Source organism: Cardiocondyla obscurior, linkage group LG05 (genome assembly GCF_019399895.1).
Source record: "Cardiocondyla obscurior isolate alpha-2009 linkage group LG05, Cobs3.1, whole genome shotgun sequence".
In the NCBI taxonomy this organism is placed as follows: Eukaryota; Metazoa; Arthropoda; class Insecta; order Hymenoptera; family Formicidae; genus Cardiocondyla; species Cardiocondyla obscurior.
Window position 1 is genome coordinate 2085753 of NC_091868.1, and position 21902 is coordinate 2107654.

General features: G+C 39.4%; 1 protein-coding gene across 1 annotated transcript; it reads left to right on the top strand.

The window, feature by feature from the left end:
- The first annotated feature begins 298 nt into the window (after positions 1-298).
- Positions 299-19986, top strand: Col4a1 (Collagen type IV alpha 1). Its single transcript, XM_070656411.1, has 27 exons — positions 299-422; positions 996-1038; positions 7551-7707; positions 8194-8433; positions 8663-8961; positions 9026-9160; positions 9242-9349; positions 9548-9769; positions 9876-10064; positions 10141-10257; positions 10357-10521; positions 10666-10968; positions 11140-11523; positions 11977-12183; positions 12292-12460; positions 12639-12763; positions 12940-13378; positions 13632-13981; positions 14249-14515; positions 14609-14780; positions 15074-15319; positions 15546-15911; positions 16185-16400; positions 16600-16971; positions 17506-17677; positions 18040-18154; positions 18774-19986. The coding sequence occupies exons 1-27, from the start codon at positions 403-405 to the stop codon at positions 19029-19031; spliced, it is 5856 nt and encodes a 1951-aa protein (XP_070512512.1). The 5' UTR covers positions 299-402; the 3' UTR covers positions 19032-19986.
- Positions 19987-21902: the final 1916 nt, after the last annotated feature.

The following is a 21902-nucleotide window of genomic DNA, read 5'->3' on the forward strand; positions in this document are numbered from 1 at the left end:
CCGCGGTCGCCCTCTTCGCAGGAGCGAGAGAAAAAGACGGGGAGAGAGGGACCGATCCCCCGTCGACGTCGGGGAAAACGAGCAAGCCGGAGCGAGTAAGCGCGCGACGTCACCCGTCGCGGAAGGCGCCCGAGAGAAGGCACTCTCTTCTCGGCCCGGTCCTTTCGGCGGAGGAATTCTAGCTGGCGTGGCTCGGCGCGACCGCCGCCTCCACCTTCCTTCCTTCCCTCTACCCGGAGCCCATTCAGAGATCTCCCTGGATGGGATGGTCCGCACACATCGTCCGTCTGCTCGGTGCCCGGTTCTGCGCGATATTTTGTGACTGCCCGTCTGTGCGGTGCTCGGTGCCTTCGGCCTGCGCTTCTCGGCTCCCTAGACCCACCGAGGAATAGGGAGGTCGACATGACCCGGTTGGGATTGCGGTGAGTTGCCTCTCGATCTCTATTTTTCCTTGGTACCGCGTTACTCCGACCCACCTTCCCTGAATCCTCCTCCTTACCCCGATTCCTCGACGGCCGTCGCTTCCTCCTCGCCTCCTTATTACCTCTTCTTCCTCTTCCTCGTCTCTTCTTTCATTCGACCGGTATTTCGCGATTCGTTTTTGCTCCTGTCTTGATTGCTGAGCGAGACGATCTTCTTTATCGAACGGAGGGGATGCTGTCACCCCTGTCGCCGCGCGAGTTTCCGCGGAAAGGTGAGAGGACCCCCTCAAGGACGACCGCGAGGGGTCCTGGTGCTCCGACGCAATCGCGAATCGTGCCGCACTTTAATATTACTTCTCTTCGAATGTGCAAAAAATTTTTTTTTTTTCTTTTTTTTTTTCGAAAAAATATAATGTGATTTTTGGATATAAAATTCATTTTCAAGTAAAATTTTATGTCGCTTTATATCTACGTCCAATTTTCCTTTCTCACTACTCCGCTCGTTTCCTCTGCGCGATCTAATGCGTAACGAATTCATTGGAATAATATCCCGGCGCGCAATTCTGCTTTCAGATTCGTCGCATCCACAGTTTTCCTGGCCGGGATTGTTAGTGGGGTATGTAAAATTTCTTGATACACTTTTATCGACTCGCGAGTGACTGTGAAATTATCAAATGCCGTAACAGCCGCGTTACATTTTTCCGAATGCGATAAGCAGGATTTTCTCGCGTGGCTTTTTTTTTTTTTTTTCTTTTTATCGCTTGTCCACGTTTGAAGAGTCGCAGTGCGTAATGCAATCTTTAATAATCCAAGTGCAAAGAAAAACTTCGCTGTTATTTTAGCGTATAAACTCTCGGTCGCCACCTCGTAATTGCGTACGGTTTTAATTAGCGTAATGAATGTAATTACATTCAAAATCGGTGTTTACGAGTCGAATGAAAAATCGGCGGAGGCGAGTGATCGTCGGCTTTCGATTGAAAGGGAACCGTCGCATCGCCGAGAAAACCGAGCCGAGAGTCGCCAGCACAGTTTCGGCAGATTGTTTCGACGTTGATACCTGCGATCTTGTGTTCGCGCGACCGGTTCGACTTGCTCGCAGGATATTTCGTAGATTCATTCATCGAAGACACCGCGGCTCGACGCGTAGCTGGTGGAATCGTGTCACGTGCATCTAAATCCTCACCCCCCAAGCCGCCGTTCGCCGAGAGAAGCCAATTCTTAAGAGATCGCGAGGAGATCGCGTTTCGCCCGATTCGATCGAAACGTAATTCGATTTGCCGCCGGTGGTAACGCGTGCAGTTGGAACATCGAACTTACGAGGAGATATTTTATCACGATCGCTGCACGTGCGCGCCCACGCAGGCTCTCCCTCTTTTCACCACAGCGGGGAGATATTTATAAAAAAAAAAGCCTCTCACGTCCCTGCAATACGTTTGTCGATCGCGCGACATGCGTGCGACAAAGTATGAGCGATAGAGGTTTAATTGGCGAAACTGAAAATCCAGCTGTTCTATACATCTCGTTTCCATTAGGTAATTTCAAGATCTTTCAGGACGTACGAGTTCGGAAGGAAGCGCGCGATTACGAAAACGTGTGCTCCGCGTATTACATTTCGCTCGTGTGTGAAATGTCATTGGGGAGAGAGTGGGGGGAGGGGAGAGGAGGCTCATGTAAGTGGCGGGGTCTGTATTTTAAGCGTATTACTACTCGGCGATAAGAATCGTTTTGTGGAAAATTACTGAAGTGTGCGACAAATATAGCGGTGATTGTGGAGAGCGTAATAAAAGTGGCCGGAATCTCGCTAATTCCGGACCGCGCTAATTGATCCTCGCGTTGCGAGTCGTAGACGAGACGAAATTCGGAAACAGTCGATATTGACCTGGACTCGTTGATTCATTATTCGATTACGTAATTTAATACTTTGACTTGTTTTTTTTTTTTTTTCGGTGTAACAGATATACGCGATAAATTTTTCAAGCAAAGCTTGCTTTACATAATTTTTATTATCATATATTATTCTTTATTTATTGGTCGCTATTATTCGATAAAAAATATTATTGCAACTGTCAAAATAAAAATCTATCGGCGTTGGCAGCTTTTTTTTTTTTACTTTTTTTTATACCGAATGAAACGCAAACTTCGCACAGCACCTGCAATAATTCATTTATTTCGAGCCAATTTACATTTTTTTTTTTTTTTTTTTTAAAGCGATCAAAGTTTTTTAAAATTCAGCGATCCCGATTTCAAACTTTTCGTTGAAAACAAATTATGTAAAACTGTCGGGACGCAATTAATCGCCAACTATCTCGCGTGTATTTACATAGGCCGCCGAATTAACTTTCGCTGTGGCAACATCCGATTATCGGATTCCTCTTCTTGTCATATCTATTCGTACCGCCCTTTCGCAACCTTTCTCCGACCTAGTTCCTCGGAATGCTCGCAGCTAAATAACGCAGCGGGAAGCGTCAGGGTTCCGCTCAAGTGACGTCATGCGGGGTGCCTCTGGGCGCTGTCTACGTGACGTGTTTACAGTCATTTATAATTAACTACGCCCTAACGGAGATGGGGAACAGTTTACGCTAACCCGTGTGATCCGTAAAAATCGTGAATGACGCGAGACGTAAATTACCGCTCAGCTCAGATTTTTTTTATTAAACGTATAAAGCGTTATTCGCGGAACATCCAGGCGTTTACAGTAGCCGTACATTAAAAAAGCAGAGATGAAAAAGCTGTCAGCGGGGGGCTTTCGACTGTGAGGGTGATTCGACCTTTCCGGCGAGATCTGAATGAGGCCCTTGCACCTTTCCGGCGCGATAAAAAGCGAAAAGGTGCCTAGCTCCGAAATAGGGCAGTCGTCTCTCGCTGACCAGTCCGCCTACGGCGCCGTAACTGCGCTCGCTGTAATTTTATTACCGCTGGCTACGTGAGCGCACGTGTGCACGCGTCGTGCACGCGAGCCAGCTTAGTCACTACTGGAAATAGTCGGCAATTGAGCGCACTCCGGACTTGATTTCCCCGCGACTCCGTCGGCGAAACCCGCGGGGGCGCGCCGAGATAAAACCGAGCGCCGTTTTCCCCGTTGCGCACCTGTTTTCGCCCCCGTTACAACTTCTCGCGCGATCTCGCTTTCGCTCGACAACTTCCCGCGCGGTAAAACAAACGGGACGATGAGATTTCGCACGTAACGCGCGAAGTTCCGCTGATCAGCGATTTTCGGGCGGATGGAATTAGCGACTGTACGTGACATTTGAGATTTGAAATTTGAAGAACGGCACGCGCTCTCGCGAAACCATTTTCTCTTTACGGTGTCTTCCTCGCGTTGAACAAATCAAGTTAAATCAATGAGAAGTGAATTAATATCAATATATTAAAACCGACTGCGCTCGACGTGTTTTCCGTCTCTCTTTCTTACGAAGTTAATCTCGTACGCGCGGCCTCAGGGAAAAAGGTTTCGAAAACAGCTCGTTAAAGATGCATCCAAGATTCCGCGGGTATCCGATTTCGTACCGCGGAGCATCGCGCAGGAATCGCGATCAATACTTCACCGTTTATAAAGCCAACAAGCATCTCGTATCGGCAACTTTGACTTGTTGTTAATTAATTGAATTGCAAATTTCTTCGCCGCGCGCGTCCCTCGATGAAATCCCTCGCTTGTTTGAACGAGGCAGATTAAAATCGCCGGACGCATCGGAATCCCGTCGTCCCGGCGCGGCCGCGCGCGCGTTCGCGCTCATGAATACGCGCGGTGCCGCCTCGGGATCAGAAAAAATCACGAGTAACGAATTAGCGTGTACCCCGTCCCACGTAAAGTCAACGTCAACGTGGTTAAGCACCGCCGGTGCCCGAACGCGACGGCGAAAGATGAAAAAGAGACGCGGGCGAAGCCTCGAGACGCGGCGCAGAAAAAGAAGACGGCGACGACGATAATCGGGTACGAGAAGAGAAGAAGAGACGAAGCGAAAGACGAAGAAGAAGGTCGTCGGGGGCGAAAAGGGGGGTCGCAGGGAGAAGGGGGTTGGGGGAGAAGGGACAGGAGGAGGGACGCGCAGTCATCGCGGTCGTTCACAATGTACTCGGCGTTGCGTAATCGCGGATTCACGAAGGCGGCCGAGATAGGCGATAAAAGGGACAATTCTTGAACCGTCACGAAAAGATATCTCGTATCTAAAATAAGAGAACTGGGTTAAGCGTTTCATTAAACGAAATTGTCGGCGAGCGTCGAGGATCGTTCCTCGCACGAGCGAATCTCAATCAGCTGGTCTCGTAGGTCTGGTAGCTCGCTCCTTCGGTCAACAGTCTCGACTGTCGCCTATTCGTCGTCGTAATAGTTGCAAATCGACCGATCAGTATCGGAGCCTTGATTTCACTCGAGGACGTTAACCCGACTTGATCGGCGATCACGGAGTCGCGAAATTAACGTGCGGCAGAATTTTCGGCAGATGCGAAAACGTGCTGTTGCGTTTTTTAAAGCTCGAATTTAAAAGAAAAAAAGAAGAAAAAAAATAACAACTTGCGATAATAAAAATATTAACTTTCTTTCGATACAGAATTATTCAATAAATTTAATAAAATTCTTTCAGTGTAGAAAAAGTAATTTTCTGCTTTCAATAAGTTCGGAATTGATTATTTGATCAAAATCTTGTAAGCTTTTTTTGTGGACTTGCAATTCTGAAGCATCTACTTTTTTTTTTACCGGTGCTTTTTACGCTGGCTTTACGATGTAAAAGAGCTCGTCGCGCGCCCCGTTCATTCCCCGAGATTGAAAGTGCTAAACGGTTTTCTAATCCGCGCATCAGCTCGGCCTAACAGTTATCATCTGCATAACTCATGAATCGTGGAGCGTTAGGCGGGATAATTTCACGGTTTGCAGATTTGCAGCTCGATGCGCCGTGCTCTATCTATAAAGCAGTCAATCTATTGTCGGATTGGTTTACCATTGAGACGAATCCTCCACCCTCTCTCAACGTCGCTTTTGCGCCAGCTGGGTTTACCAGCCGGCATTGTATACACGAGTACTTTCTATACGCAGCTTTGATTTCCGCTTCTCTTTACGCGATCCGTGCGAATGCAATGATGTATGACCGTGCAATAAGTCCCGAAATTAATTATTTTTCGTGAAATACTTGGGAGACAGAAAGGAAATTCATGCCGCTTTGACACGAACTGTTTGCGAAGTATACAAAGCGAATCTCTATCTAACTTTGATTAATCAAATTCACTTAAATAGAACCTAGATCCAGGATTAATGCTCAATGAATAGACTGATATATGATACAAAATTATTTCAGAGGACCGATCTAAAAAATCTTAGTTTTCTTTTTTATTTTTTTTTCTAAGACAAAACCGATTAACTTTTGTTAACAACAATTATTTTAATTTCACGTTTGTCGTCCCTTGCTTTTTTTTTTTAATATTGTCCCTACGTCGTGCGTAGCATCCTTAATGTGGAATAGAAATAAATGATAAACGAATGATTATTAGTTGCGGTCTCACGGTTTTACTTTTTTTTTCGTTTCGATTCGATAGAAAATTTCGTCTCGCGTTGGTCCTTTATCGTTCGATTTGTACTTTTGTGATTTCTTGCATCTACGCGACACGCCGGGGCGTCCTCTCGAGCCTCGCGATTGCTCGACGATGAATGAAATTTTAAAAGGGCACTATCGTTTTCTCTATATCGTCGTACGTGGTGCATGTGCGGCACAGACGCGCAGCCATTCCGAGGGCGGTACGTCATCTCGGAACGATAACTGACTATCTCCGCGCGTTTCCTGTCAGCGCGTGTCATCCTCGGGGATACAAAAAGAAAAAAAAAAGGACAAAAATATGAAAACGGGGGCAAGACAATGACTTTCTGGGAAAACGATAGCGCACTCGCCAGGAAATCTGCACGCGCTCGCCGCTAAAACGATGGTTTCTCTGGGAGGGAAGCAAAAACATCCGGAAAAAAAAAGATTAACGAATTTATCTTGATTAAATTAATTTTAATCTTCGCGTTGAATATTAAAGTGCGACATGCCATTTGAATTCTCGGTGAATTAATTTTCGCCTGCTGCTCGGACACGATTATTTTTCTTTTTTTATGTTAGATATAAAAGAGATTTATGCGAACGCAATTTTTAAGACAAAATTAATAAAAAGACAGCGACTCGCTGTATTTTTAGATAAAACTATTTAATTGCTTTTTCTTTTCCATTGCCGTTTGTATTTATAAATTATCCGAACTAAGTGTTAATGTCTGGTTTTTCCGATTGTAAAATGAGATTTTCAACGGTGTCCCGATCTGACATAATTAATCTTTCTGGAAGTAGCAGCTAAGCGGAAGAAATGAAGGAAGAAAGATACGCGGAACATTAGAAGTAACCACCGCGGCAATTTTATCTTCTCTTCAGGGTCGTACCAGCCGGTCGATAAAGTAGCTCTTTTTATACCGTCGTACCGTTTGCCATGAGGCTGTAAGAACAATGCACTCGGTGGATAAAGCGTAAATCTTGGCCGCGCGAGATGCGACCTCGTTAAAAATTTACGGCCACGCCGCTTGTGTCATGAAACGCATACCTATAAATTTACGAAGATTATCATTTAATAAGCGCACGCGGGATTCAACTTTAACATTATATGATACCATTATTCGTGTAAGCTTTTGGGAGCAATCTCGTTAAATCTTTTGCAAATTAAGGGGAAGATATGTCTTTTATTATTAATTTTACGAGCGGCAGTAAATTTATTTAATTTAAATTTCTATATTAATAAATGTCAAGAAACACTTATCTCAGTCATACAAAAATAAAATAAAAACCACATCGAGTCTTTTTAAAAAATTAGGTGAGAAGAATAATAGATATTTTAACTCTTGTGTGATCTAGTATCTTTGTTTATAATATAACGATATTAAAAAAGATTTCTTTTTTTTGTAAGATATGATAATTAGATATTTTTTAATAATTAAATTAAAATAGAGAATTTAATTACTCGCAAGTTTGACAAACGACGATTTGCAATTCTTTTTCATCCGGCACATCTGTATCTTTATCACGAACGTGGATATCACGTTTTATTGATCGCATCGGTGCTGCGGCACTTTTTTCAATTCCATTTACGGAGCTTTACACCTCCGAATATTTGTTTCAGCAATATAATAATTACACATGGCAGAATCCGCCGCCGGTCGTGCCACTGAACGAGGATCGAGGTGATATCGGAAGGCCTACAAACGACAGCGATGACGACTACGGCAGTTCGCCAGGATGGAAATATTTAAACAAAGGGTTTATCGTGGACAACGAAGGTACTTGGACAACATGCCGCCTCATGCTTTTCGCTGCTATGATTTATGTGAGAAATAGCAGGAAGTACAATAATTACGTCCTATCCTATCCAGCATCCTTACGTCACTTGACAATGTAAAAAAAAAAGAGAAAAAAAAAACGCACAGGAATACTACGATAGTTTTATAATCAAGTTTATAACGATGTCTCGCGCATCTCGTTTAAAAGTGTTTCGCGTAAGGAGCGTGAAGTCAATTTAATTTTATTGGATTAATTTTATCTATAAAAGTAACACGTTTATAAAGCCACATAAAGGTATAAAAAAATTGATTATAATATGTCCCAATACCGTTTCGTGCAGATGATTCGTTTTTCGAGCGGACTATCAATTTTCGTCGCGTGCAAAGAACCGTTCTTTCGTTCCCTAAAATTTGGTAATATTCGTAAATGTCGGAAACAGCCGTCGGGAGAATTCCGACATTATGTTTGCTGATTGGCATGTCTAGGATACGAGGATCCGGAAAGGCGGAACGGCAGTTTCGCAAGTAATCATTATACTCCTGATGAAAGGACTCGACAATGGTGGGGAGCTCAGAGAACTAGAAACAACCCTCATGATCGACCTTCTTACGATCGAGAGATTTACAACAGGTATCCCGATAGCGGAGGCGCGCCAGGATCCGGAATTGATGAAAACCGATCAAGCGGTTATCCCGACGGTCGCGGCGATTACGACATATACAGCGGTAATCAATCTCGGCTTTATTTGATAGCGCGTTTTAAGATTTATATAAAAAAAATTTATTTTAATAAATAATTTAATAAATAAAGTAATAAGTTTATATATCGAAATTGTACAAATTTGTTAAAAATAAAAATTTGCAGTAATTTTTTTTTAACAAACCGTTTGAATAATTTTAATTCTTTGAAACTACTTTTGTTAAAATTTTTTATTTAATTATTTATCTCTTTTAGGTGGCGTTGAAAATGAACGAAGAGGAGGTTCTTACAATTACAATCGAGGAAATACCGGTGATTCGTACAGCGGTAGTTACGGAGAAAGTTATGGCGCGGAATCTTATAATCGTGGAAACGGAAATCGCGGAAACACTTATGGTGACAGTCGTGGGCGCAGTCATGGTGGCTATGCTGCCGCTGGAGATGACGAGAATTATCCAAGCAATTATCAAGTGGTGCCGATGCCCGGTGCATCGGGAAACTGCACCGGATCGGGATGCTGCGTACCGAAATGCTTCGCCGAGAAGGGATCGCGGGTAGGTTTTTAACGCGACTTTCGGAGGTTTTAAGTGTTAACTAATTTATTTATCGTTATTTAAGGGACCACCGGGAGTACTCGGACATCAAGGCCCTAAAGGACAACGTGGATTTCCGGGAACAGAAGGTCTTTTAGGACCGAAAGGTGAAAAAGGAGATCCCGGTCCTCAAGGCCCGCACGGCGCTAAAGGTGACAGAGTATGTATTTTTAGTATCATCGCGATACTGTAACGAATTAAAACTTTTATTAAAAAAAAAATTTTCTTTACGTTATCAAAGGGAAAAATGGGCATGCCTGGTTTTCCTGGCATTAACGGCGTGCCTGGATTACAAGGAGGTCCAGGTTCTCCAGGCTTGCCCGGTCGTGATGGTTGCAACGGAACGGACGTAAGTAAATTTTATTTTAGAAGTTATAAAAATTTAAATATAATATGAATTCTATATGGATATAATTAAAGAAATATTACACGTTTACTTATAAGTAAAATTATTATTTAAAAATTGTTTTATGATAAATTTATTATAGGAGATTATTAGACTGTTATTATTTAATTAGTATAATTTTTTTATTTTATTTTATTTTAGGGTGAACGTGGTCGCGACGGTGTACCTGGGGAGCCAGGACCTCGCGGTTTTCGAGGTGGGCCTGGACCTAAGGGAGAAAAGGGTCAACCGGCGTACGCTGGTTCTTTTACGGAAGGTCAAAAAGGCGAGCCAGGGATTGACGGTGTGAGAGGACCTCCCGGCCCTCCCGGTTTTCAGGGAGATCGCGGTTTGCCTGGCCCGAAGGGTGAACAAGGTCCCTATGTAAGTAATATATATATTATTAAATAATAATTATATATTAATTAAAAATATATAATTATATTTAAAATTATATATATAATTAATATTTAAAATTTAATTTCTTTAGGGTACTCCTGGCGTACAAGGTCCGAAAGGAGAAAAAGGTAACATGGGTCTTGGATTTGAAGGATTAAAGGGAGACAAAGGTCAAAAGGGTGAACAGGGACCGCCGGGGTCGAGTGGCCCTGTAGAACCATTCATAGGAATCAAGGATATAACGGGTCCGCCCGGAGAACCAGGCCTGAAAGGAGATAAAGTATGTAAAAACGGATGTTTTTTTTTTACGTATTATTATATGTTTTATAATATATTCTAATTGGAGTAATATTTAGGGTGATTTTGGACCGGAAGGACAAAAAGGAGAACCAGGATTCATAGGCGATCACGGTATACCCGGAGGATTAGGCCAAAAAGGAGAAAAAGGCCTTCCAGGCGCTCCAGGCATTCGTGTAAGTATTTTATTTAATTTTTTTATTAAGCATAAGTATTTTTTTTTGTCATTTTTAAATTTAATTTCAGAAAAATAATTAAACAAAAAATAATTTTAGGGTAGAGATGGTTTCTCTGGTCCTCCCGGACCGCCTGGACGAAAAGGCGATCGAGGTATTGACGGATTAGAGGGACTTGGTGGACGACCCGGTAAAAAAGGAGAACCTGGACGAGATGGTTCAATGGGTGTTCCTGGTTTACGAGGACCTCCTGGACCGCCAGGAGTAAGTTCGAATTTATTAAATGAATATTATCATTAATAAAATAATTTTTTATTATATTACTTTTATATAACGTTAATATATAAAATATGATTTTAAAGATATTTAAAAATTAAAACTATAATTTTATTCATGTTTGCACTTTAGGGCGGTAAAGGAAGACCGGGGCCACCAGGTCCGAAAGGACCACGAGGATTTCCCGGACCCACAGGACCGAGAGGATCAGACGGTTTTCCGGGAGATCCGGGACCAAGAGGGCCTATAGGCTTACAAGGAGGTCCCGGTTTATCTGGAATTCCAGGTCCAGAAGGTTTGCCAGGAGACAAAGGTGCAAAAGGTGAACCTGGATTAACAGGATTTCCTGGAGGTCCGGGCCCACGAGGATTCGACGGGCCACCCGGACCGGCAGGACCTCGAGGACCGCAAGGAGAAAAAGGATTTTCAATAACGGTAAAATATACAATTATATATTTTAAAATTATTATTTTTAAAATTAATGTTTTATTTTTAAATTTATTTAAATTTTGTAATCAATGTTTTATTAATTTAAATAAAATAGTAATTAAATTATTATTATTAATATTATTTTATAAAGTAAAAAAATTGTTATGTTAAACATAGGGACCGAAAGGTGTCGACGGATCGCCCGGTTCGGACGGAGAGAAAGGTCAAAAGGGTGAACGAGGTTACGTGGGCGTTCGAGGTCGACCGGGTGATTCTCTCGACGGTATTCCGGGAGCTCCGGGTGCTCCCGGAGAGGCCGGGGAACCCGGAGCACCAGGAAGAGACGGCAATCCAGGCTTTCCCGGGCAGCCTGGAGAAAAAGGAGATATTGGCGGTCGTTGTATAGATTGTTTACCGGGATTGAGAGGCGCTAAAGGAGAACGCGGCTTAGATGGTATACCCGGACTTACGGGACCTCGAGGACCACCCGGAGAACGCGGTTTCCCTGGAGAACCTGGATTAGATGGATTGCCAGGCGCAATCGGACCTCCCGGAATTCCAGTAAGTTATATTTATTAATTTATTTTATAGATTTTAATAAGATATAACAAAATTTTAAATAAAATTTTTTTTTTTACAAGATAAACTTTTAATTTAAAATAAACAAAATTTTTTAATCTTTTTGTTTGATATGTATTTTCTATATAAAACTATGTAAAATGAAATTAGCTAAATTTCCACTCGGGTAATTTATTTTATAGATTTTAATAAAATATAACAAAATTTTAAATAAAATCTTTTTTTTTTTAAGATAAAATTTTAATTTAAAATAAACAAAATTTTTTAATCTTTTTGTTTGATATGTATTTTCTGTATAAAACTATGCAAAATCAAATTAGCTAAATTTCCACTCGAATAGTTACAATATTAATATCAAGATATTCGATAAACATATATGTACTTTTGTTAATCTAAATTTTCAAATTAAAAAAAATGTACGGATTTTTCAATAAGGGAAAAGATGGTATACCCGGTTCTTCAGGACCTCAAGGAGAGCCCGGTACTCCAGCAACAGTTACACGAAACATGCTCAAACTAGAAAAAGGTGAAAAAGGAGCGCGCGGGGAAATCGGTCGACAAGGTCCGCCGGGACCAGAAGGGCCTGCGGGAGAAAAAGGGAGACCCGGATTCGAAGGTTTTCCAGGGCTCAAAGGAACACCAGTAAGATTAATTTTTAATTAATTTTTATCAGATTAAAAAAATTAATATTTTAATTTTTTTCTGGCAAATATTTCTTTATGTGTAAAATTATAAATTCGTCGCTTTTAGGGAGATCGCGGTTTTCCTGGCCAAGATGGCGTTCCAGGAAGGCCAGGCACTCCTGGACGTAGAGGTGAGAAAGGAGTAAGTATAAAAGGCGAACCTGGAGAAGCAGGCCGATCAGGGCATCCAGGACAAAAAGGAGAACCTGGTGAATATGGAGAGAAGGGTGACTCTGGTAAGATTTTATCGAGATTTTCTTATAAAACTTTTTGTAATATTAATTTTTAAAATAATTAATTAAAAATGCGCTGCACATATTAACATATTTTTTAAAAGATTTTTTAAATAATACTTTTTAATATACTTAAAAATATTTCTTTAAATTTAATATATAAAATTAATATTGTTTGCAGGTGAATGTCCAATTAATTTAACGAAAGCCTTTAAAGGCGATCGAGGTTTAACTGGTGATAAGGGAGAACCGGGACCACCTGGAAGAGATGGATATCCTGGTGATAAGGGATTACAAGGTTTCTCCGTACGTATATCAATAAATAAAATACATTAATATTAATATAACAAATGACGTAAAAAAAAATAAAAAAATAAAATAAAATAAAATAAAATAAAAAATAAGAAAACCACGAATAAATTAATTTATCTCATTTATCGGTAGAAAAAAATTAAAATATAATGTTGCAATTAAAAAATTAGGGTCAGCCCGGTTTACCCGGCCCGATTGGTGCTCCTGGGCCTGTCGGTCCAAGAGGTTTACCTGGTCCGCGAGGAGATAAAGGTAACATGGGTCCTATGGGCTTCCCAGGAGAGCCTGGTCGAGAAGGACCTAGAGGTTTCCCGGGCGCTCCGGCCCCGAAGGGTGACAAGGGAGAGCCTGGAGTATCAGTTAAAGGTAGCCCTGGTCTAAGAGGACCTCAAGGTGAAAAAGGAGAGAAAGGGCTTCCCGGGCCACCGGGAAAAGAAGGCATGCCCGGCTATCAAGGTTTGCCAGGATTTGTCGGCGAAAAGGGAGATATCGGCCCGCCGGGAATAAATGGTTTGCCAGGAGCACCTGGTGAAAAAGGAGATACTGGTCCGATCGGTCCACCTGGACCTTCAGGTGTGGCCGGAATTCCAGGAGTAGACGGAAGCAAAGGTATAATATAATTTAAAAAAATTTAAGAAATAATTACTTAGTAATTAAATAAAATTTATGTGCTTATTGCACTGTTAGAAAAAATAATTATGCAGTAAATTGTCGTTATATACGTTATTAATTTTTTTTATTATTAAATAATTAATTATTATTTATTATATTAATATATAATTAATTTTAATTTTTTTAGCTTTAATTTTAATATTTAATATTAATTAATAATTTAAATTTAAATTTAATTTTAATTTTTTAGGCGAACCAGGATTACCAGGAGAAGGAGGAAGACCGGGACTTCCAGGATTCCCTGGAGCAAAAGGTGATCGCGGCGAACCAGGCATTGATGGACTAAAAGGCTATCCCGGCAGACGAGGAATACCTGGCAGTCCAGGTAGACCTGGAGCTGACGGTGCGCCAGGTATCAAAGGCGAATTTGGAGAAAAGGGCTCACCAGGATTCCCTGGATTACCGGGTATGGAAGGAAAGCCTGGCCGTCCCGGTATATCAGGATTGAAAGGAGATCAAGGGCCTCCTGGTACTCCTGGTTTACCAGGACTCATCGGTTACGAAGGAATTAAAGGAGATATTGGTCCCCCGGGTCCGCTGGTAAATTTTTTTTTTATTTTACAATAATATGTATTATGCGTTTATTTTATAATAATATATATTATGCGTTAATTTTTATAATTATATTTAATAATTAATATTTATAATAATTAAGTATATTTTCGTGCTGTAAATTATTATTTCATTATACTTATTTTATTACAGTTTTATTAATTTATTTTTTATTTAATTGATATATTATATATTTATGTATATATTATTATTTAATAAAATTATTTAATTATATGCAACAATATGTATAATTAGGGAAGGAAAGGAGAACCAGGGCAAGTCTCGGAAAAAGGACAAAAAGGTGAACCAGGAATGCCGGGCATACGCGGTCCTCCAGGTCCTTCAGGGCGAGATGGTGTTGACGGATTGAAAGGCGAAACTGGCAGACCAGGTTTTGGTCGTGACGGATTACCTGGATTAAAAGGAGAGCCTGGTGTTCCAGGCAGAGACGGAGCACCAGGATTCCAAGGACAAAAAGGTGATACTGGCGTACGAGGATTCCCAGGAATAAAAGGCGACTACGTAAGTATTTATAATTAAAAATTATTAAAAGCTACAAAATTTTTCAACTAATAATTTTTTTTATTAAAAATTTATTATTTTTTTAATTATTAGGGTTTACCGGGAATACCTGGCGAGCCAGGTCCGCCTGGTATAGATGGACTTCCTGGAGAAATTGGAGATATCGGACCACATGGAGCACCAGGCTTCCCTGGGCTCAATGGCGAAATGGGACTTCCAGGTCGGCCCGGACTTGATGGTGTGAAAGGAGAACGTGGTTCACCAGGTAATTATAATACGAAATTTAATGACACGTTTAAATATAAAAATTGTTTTTTTTTTTTTTTTTTTTTTTTTTCGAATAAATTTTCTATTTTTGCAATTTTTTATTTTATAATTCAACTAAATATTTTAAATATATGAAAAAATATTATTAATTTTCTTATTAAAAATCAAATTCTTTCCGAAATAATTTTTTTACACGTTTAATACCGACAGAAATATTTTTTACGGCATTAAAAATTAAAACGGCGTGCTCAATATGCAATAATTTAATCGTAAAATAAAATTAAATTTTAGGACTCGTTGGATTGCCCGGTATTACTGGTATCATTGGAGAAAAGGGAGATCGTGGTCCTCCAGGGCCTACTATTCAAATTAAGGGTGAAAAAGGGGAACCAGGTATTCCTGGACGTCCTGGAGATAAAGGAGACAAAGGAGATCAAGGAGTCATAGGTATCCCTGGTTACGACGGCGAAAAAGGTGATAGAGGTCTACCTGGACTTGAAGGATTACCCGGACCTCATGGTGCTCCTGGACTTAAGGGTATGTTTTTTATTTATTTAAAATACAATTTTTTATTCATGGGTATTATAATTTTTTATTTTCCATAATTATTAATTTATTTTAATTTATATATATAAATTTATATATAAATATATATAAATATATATATATATATATAAATTAATTAATTTAATATTGTTAATTTTTTTATTATAAAATTTGATTAAGATTTTTTAAATATTTATAAAACATATATTTTATATAGGTGAACTAGGATCTCCCGGTATTTCTGGAGTTCCCGGAATTACAGTAAAAGGCGAGAAAGGTTTGCCAGGTCTAATGGGTAAACACGGTAGAGACGGTTTCTCGGGACGACCTGGTGAAAAAGGTGAACCAGGATTACCTGGTTTGCCTGGACCGAAAGGAGATATTGGTCCTTACGGACCGCTCGGACCGCAAGGTGAAAAAGGTGATCAAGGACTACCGGGTCTAACAGGATCGCCCGGACGTGACGGAGCTCCAGGTCTCGAAGGTGCGCCAGGATTACCTGGTGAGAGAGGGTCGAAAGGTGATCAAGGGCTACCTGGATTATATGGTGCTCCAGGAGCAAAAGGAGAACCTGGTCTTCGAGGTGCGAATTATCACATTTTTAATTAATTTAATTTTAATTAATTTAATTAATAAAAAATATATAACCGGATAAAAGTTTAATTAATAATTATTTATATATGTATTTAAATAATATAACAAATACATTGTTACGAGATGCAAGTAATAATTTTAATCTTTCGATAATATTGTTATAAATAAAAAAATTATTAAAAGTTTATATTAAAGCGATAAAACAAATGAGATTATAATTATTTTTTTCAACAACGATGTAACAATTATCATTTATTTTTAGGACCCAGTGGACTGGACGGACCTTCGGGAGAAAAAGGTGAAAGAGGATGGGACGGTGTAAACGGTTTACCAGGACCAGTTGGTGAAAAAGGTGACAGAGGATACCCTGGTCCAGTCGGATCAATGGGTATCGTCGGCTACGTAGGTCAAAAGGGAGATAAAGGTGATGATTGTCTTGAGCCACCGATGGGACCAAAAGGAGACCGCGGATACCCAGGTACCGTGTATAAATTTAATTTATAAAATTATATAATTAAAAAAAAAATGTTTATATATAAATTAATTTTGTAAAAAATAAAAAAAAATTTTATGTATGAATAATATTTAAATTATAAAAGCTTTACAAAGATTTGTAAAAATTATTTCAATTTAAATTAATATACGATGAATTTAAAGCTATAAATATTTTTTTGTAGGAGCGGTTGGGCCGCCTGGTCCACCTGGAGAGAAAGGACTTTCAGGCCCGCCTGGTTTCCCCGGATTAGACGGTATTAAAGGCGCTCAAGGTTACATTGGTCCGGCAGGACCTCCTGGATTACCAGGACTACCTGGACCCGTAGGTGGGCCCGGATTACCGGGTCTTCAAGGTCCTATCGGTGCACCAGGACTCATCGGCGAGCCCGGCGCGCCATGCGAAACAACACCCGATTATCTCACCGGTATTCTTCTGGTCAAACATAGCCAAAGTTCAAGCGTCCCGTATTGCGACGCGGGTCATATTAAACTTTGGGAGGGATACAGTTTGCTTTACACCGATGGCGACGAGAGAGCGCACTCTCAAGACTTAGGTAAACTTCACGTTTATATATTAATATATTATTTATACGCTAGATATAAGGTGCAAAATTTTAATTAAATTAATTTTATTAATTAAATTTTAAATCATCATTTAAAGAAATTCGTCTCACCACGCGTGTTTCGAGTATTTATAATTTTCTCATTTTTTTTTAATTTATATTTATGGATACATTTTCGTTTTGTTGAAGATTTACTAAGTGTGCGCAATTAATTCAGATTATCCGAATTAAATTGTTACCGGCTGGCATTTAATACATTTAAATTTATTATAAGTGAGTTTTACATGCGTCGCATTGCATATTTTCGTGATTACAAATCATTTGGCATCGATTAATCGATACATATATCTGCTTTCAATAAAACAGGTCGCACTTGTTTTTTCTTTTTTTTTATATCTTCCATTTTCGAATCATGTCATAACCACGAGATAATATATTTTGTTGATCTTAAGGTGATAATAAATATTAATTTTTTTGTTAGTCTGCAAACTAATTAAATCTGTGGTGTAAATTATTATCAAACAGGTTATGCCGGCTCGTGTGTAAGAAAATTCTCTACGATACCCTTCCTGTTTTGTGACGTCAATGACGTCTGCCATTACGCTAGTCGCAATGATCGTTCTTACTGGCTGTCTACGAATAATCCAATTCCTATGATGCCCGTTGAGGAGACGGCGATAGAAGGATATATCTCCAGGTAAGTTTAAATTGTTTATTATATTTATATATTACGTGTCGTTTAGATTTTTATTCCGAGCGTACAAAAAAATATTATTTACAATTCTATAGCCAAAGGCTGATTAATATGCACAGATTTATTTGCTATAATTATCGAGGAAACTGTGCAAAAAAGAAAAAAAAAATAGCTAAATTAATATTTCTTTCCTTGATTTTATTATCGCCTTGCTAATGAAACGAGAGCTAATCTTTCCTTTACGTATTAAAACTTTTGATTAGTATACTTTTTTTCTTTCAAGCGTTACGTAAAGAAATTAATATATAAAGAATTATTCACAAAAATTTATCAAACAAACAGTAAGCTTGTGATTTTTTAAACAGGTGTGTGGTTTGCGAAGTTCCGGCTAATGTGATAGCAGTACACAGTCAATCGATAAGCATTCCAGAATGTCCGAACGGATGGACCGGTCTTTGGATCGGTTATAGTTTTGTAATGGTAAGTAACTATTTTCCTTCAGCATGTCAATGCAGCAGAGATTATTTCATATTTGTCATTACTTTTTTGTTAAGTGTAAATAATTTTTTAATCATCACATCGTGACTATTTTAAATTAATTATCCCCCACAAAAATTAAAATATGAAAGTAACAATATAAAAGAGTTAATTAAAACAATTAATATTTATCGGGAAAATTTGTACGAAACTGCGTTTTGATCGTATTCCCACAATTAATTTTCTCCGAACATATCTAAGTTCGAAATTCGTTTTATATTCAGTTAATAAAAAGTTCGCATCAATCATTTTCGGAATAAGGTAAACTTTCATCCCTATGAGCTGTCGAGAAGCCAAGATTGTCTTTTAGTAAAAGAAAGATTTATTTTATTCGCGGCGTTTTTTCTTTCTCAACGTTCTGACGATGCGATTTCGGCGATCGATAAATGAGACTGGACGATTCTTTTTTTACAAGTTCTAAAACAAATAAATTAAGTCCGAATTTTACATGTCCTATTTCCTTGATCTCGCTCGAATATTTAAAAAACTGAGTTCTCGGGCTTATTTATCGAACAAATGAGTATCAAAATATATATTGCATAAATATATGTCATGATTTTAGCACACCGGTGCAGGTTCTCAAGGCGGCGGCCAGTCTCTTTCGAGTCCTGGTTCCTGCCTGGAGGACTTCCGCGCCACACCGTTCATCGAGTGCAACGGCGCCAAAGGACACTGCCATTACTATTCTAATCAGTACAGCTTCTGGATGGTAACAATAGAGGAAGCTCTACAGTTCAGGAACCCCGAGAAACAGACCCTAAAAGCGGGCAGTCTTAGATCCCGAATAAGTCGCTGCCAAGTTTGTATAAAGAATACGTAAACGTACGCGCCATCCCACACGGAATACACACTTTACACGCATCCCTACACACAACACGCATACACTTACTTCTCCCACTTTTTTGTTCGATTTTTTTTTCTTTTTTTTTTTTTATACATGAGAATAGAAGCGAAACTGTCATTACTAGCAGCGATTGAAATCGATGCAATTTTATCGAATCCGGGTCTCGACGTTAGAGATCTCACGCGGAAATGATCTTTGTGTTTATCCGGGGACGATAAAAATGTGCTCGGCGAGCGCGGGATACATTTCGCCGTGTCCCCGCGACAGGAAAAGTTCAGCCCGTCGGAATTGCGCCGGTTTCGTTCTCTGATAACAAGGGGGAAAAGAGCGGTGGATGTCTCGCGAACGGAACGACGGAACGGAAGCACGGGCGACATCGCCCCGATCCGTGTCGACGACGTCGAGAAGTAAAGAGAACGGACGTATTCCCTTTCTCCTGTGATTCCCCTCTGCCTCAAATGTGTTCCGCGGCCACATCTTGTCTTCATTGTTTTCCCTCTCCCTTCTTCTTTACCCCCCTCCCTCCCGCCTATACCCTCTTTACCCCGCTGTCAGGACACTCCGCGTCCTGGACGGCTTCCTCCGGGAAGCCACCCTTCTCGCTGCTGCCCGCTCTTTTGTCTTCGCGCTTCCTCTCCCTCGCCATATGTGTTTTCTTCTTACTTTTATATGTATAACTATTCAAGCAAGTGCCTTTATAGCGTACTATATTTTAGCATGTAAAATAATATATATTTATATTCGTCTGAATCTCGTATTGAAGTCTAAGTTTTATCGTACCACGACGGACACTGCCCATATCCAATATGGCACATTTTACATATTGTATATTAATATAAATGATCTTAGCCTGGTAATCGTGTGACGCCAAATATTTAAATAAATAGGTATTTTGCTACGTAGCTAATAAAATTTTATTTTCAAACTTCAACGGCTTATTTTTACTTCATTCGTATCCGGATATCTCGAGCGGCGCGCGGAGCGGCGAATTCTGATTAAGTACGAACGGCGAAATAATTTTCGAGCGACAACAGCGAATTAATATATCCGCGTCTGTATCACCGTCACCGTACGCTCGTCGCTATTTGACAAAGAAACGGGTAAAGAAAAGTGTATTTTAATTGTTCCACTTGAGGGAAAAAACATTTTCTACGGTGTCTTTTTCCGTGCGGCGCATAATTACTGCAAGACTTTAATTAAATCCAAGGGAGACGTTTTCCGCGGAACACTTAGTTTATCGTAAAAGTAAGAAATTTATTCCAGCTAATCGCTGTTGAAGTAGTTCATTTTGCATCTATAAATGTAGATGCATTTTTATTACGAAATGACAATTATTATAAAAAGCTGACAGTTTGAGAAATGCAAAGCACGCGCGCATCTAATTTAATTCTAATTTTAATATTAAATGTTAAATTTCTAGTGTTGATTTTTTTCTTCTTTGGGTTTTTTTAATATATAGATAAATATGAGATAGCAAGTAATCTGTAAAATTTTCGGTTATTTTACTTTAAACATCGATAAATCAGGGCCATTAATCTTGCCCTGATAAACTGTGTTCATATATTGTAACATGCAAAGCTATTTACTCGTGCAGCACGCAAGTAAACTGTCATCCGCGCGATTTTTCGCGGCGTATGCTCAAACGTCATCTTGTTATAGTAATCTGCCTTTCAAGAAAGAAAATCGCTGGTGCGCCAGCAGACTAACATCGCGGGGAACTTTAAAGTTACGAAGGGCTGTCTTCATGCCAAGGAAGTTAAAACGCCCGCGGAATTTTATAAGAAACTGATCAAGATCAAATGTCAGTCAAAAGCTATTTGATCTTTAATTAGCTCAATTAAAATCCCTATCAGAAATCAAAGGGTTCAAGAGCCCGAGCTACGTAAAATAATAAATAATCTTTGAGTTCCGCTTCGATTAATACGCACAATTTTGTAAAATATGTAATATACAAAATTTTTTATAATATATAAGCGTGAATTCGCCAGCGTATGAAGTTACTTATGTATTTGTGGAATAATTAAAAATTTGAAAGAATGCCAAAACCACATTGAAATTATGTAAAAACAATCTCAAAGCGACGTTAAACTTCCGACGAGAATACTGCGGCGGATGCGAGTGGTTTCCTTTGGTTTTTTATTATTTTTATTTATTATTATTTTTTTTTAATTATAAAATAAAGCAAAATAATTTTGCCGATAAAAACCATTATGTCAGCGTAGTTGGCAACGCTACTCTGGCAATGGGAAAAAGATTCACGTCGGAAGTGCTGTCAACAAGTCTTCCTAAAGTCGGTCAACGTAGTGAACACGGCAGCTGAAGATAAGCCTTTAAAAGAGAGTCAACTACGCACTTCCTTAAGAAATAAAAATACTAAATATTCGAATAATTTCTCCTCGTGAAAGAGCCAACGTGGTTCAAAGGTGCGGAATTCAGCCTGTGACATCACGTATTTAAATGCGTCACTGACGAAATTAATTAGCTAACGAGAAAACGAACTGAGATTTGAGTTTATAATTGGACACGACAAAGAGAGAATCTTTTTTTTTTTTTCAACAAATTACGATTTGTTGAAAATATTGCAGTTACATTAAATTAAGAATTCTATCTCATAGATTTTGTATATAATTTTTTTATCGCAACAGTGACAGGGTAAACTTGTGTTCGATCGCCATCAGTAGCGTTCATTAAAACGATAATTTGCGAGTATTTCGAGGGGTAAAGCTGCACGAAATTTATCCAGGTTAAAGCTTTATTGAACTATAATCTATTTAGTTAGACCGTGAAATTGTATCACAGAAATATCAATTTATATCGTTGATCGCAATCAACGTTTGAATTTCAATT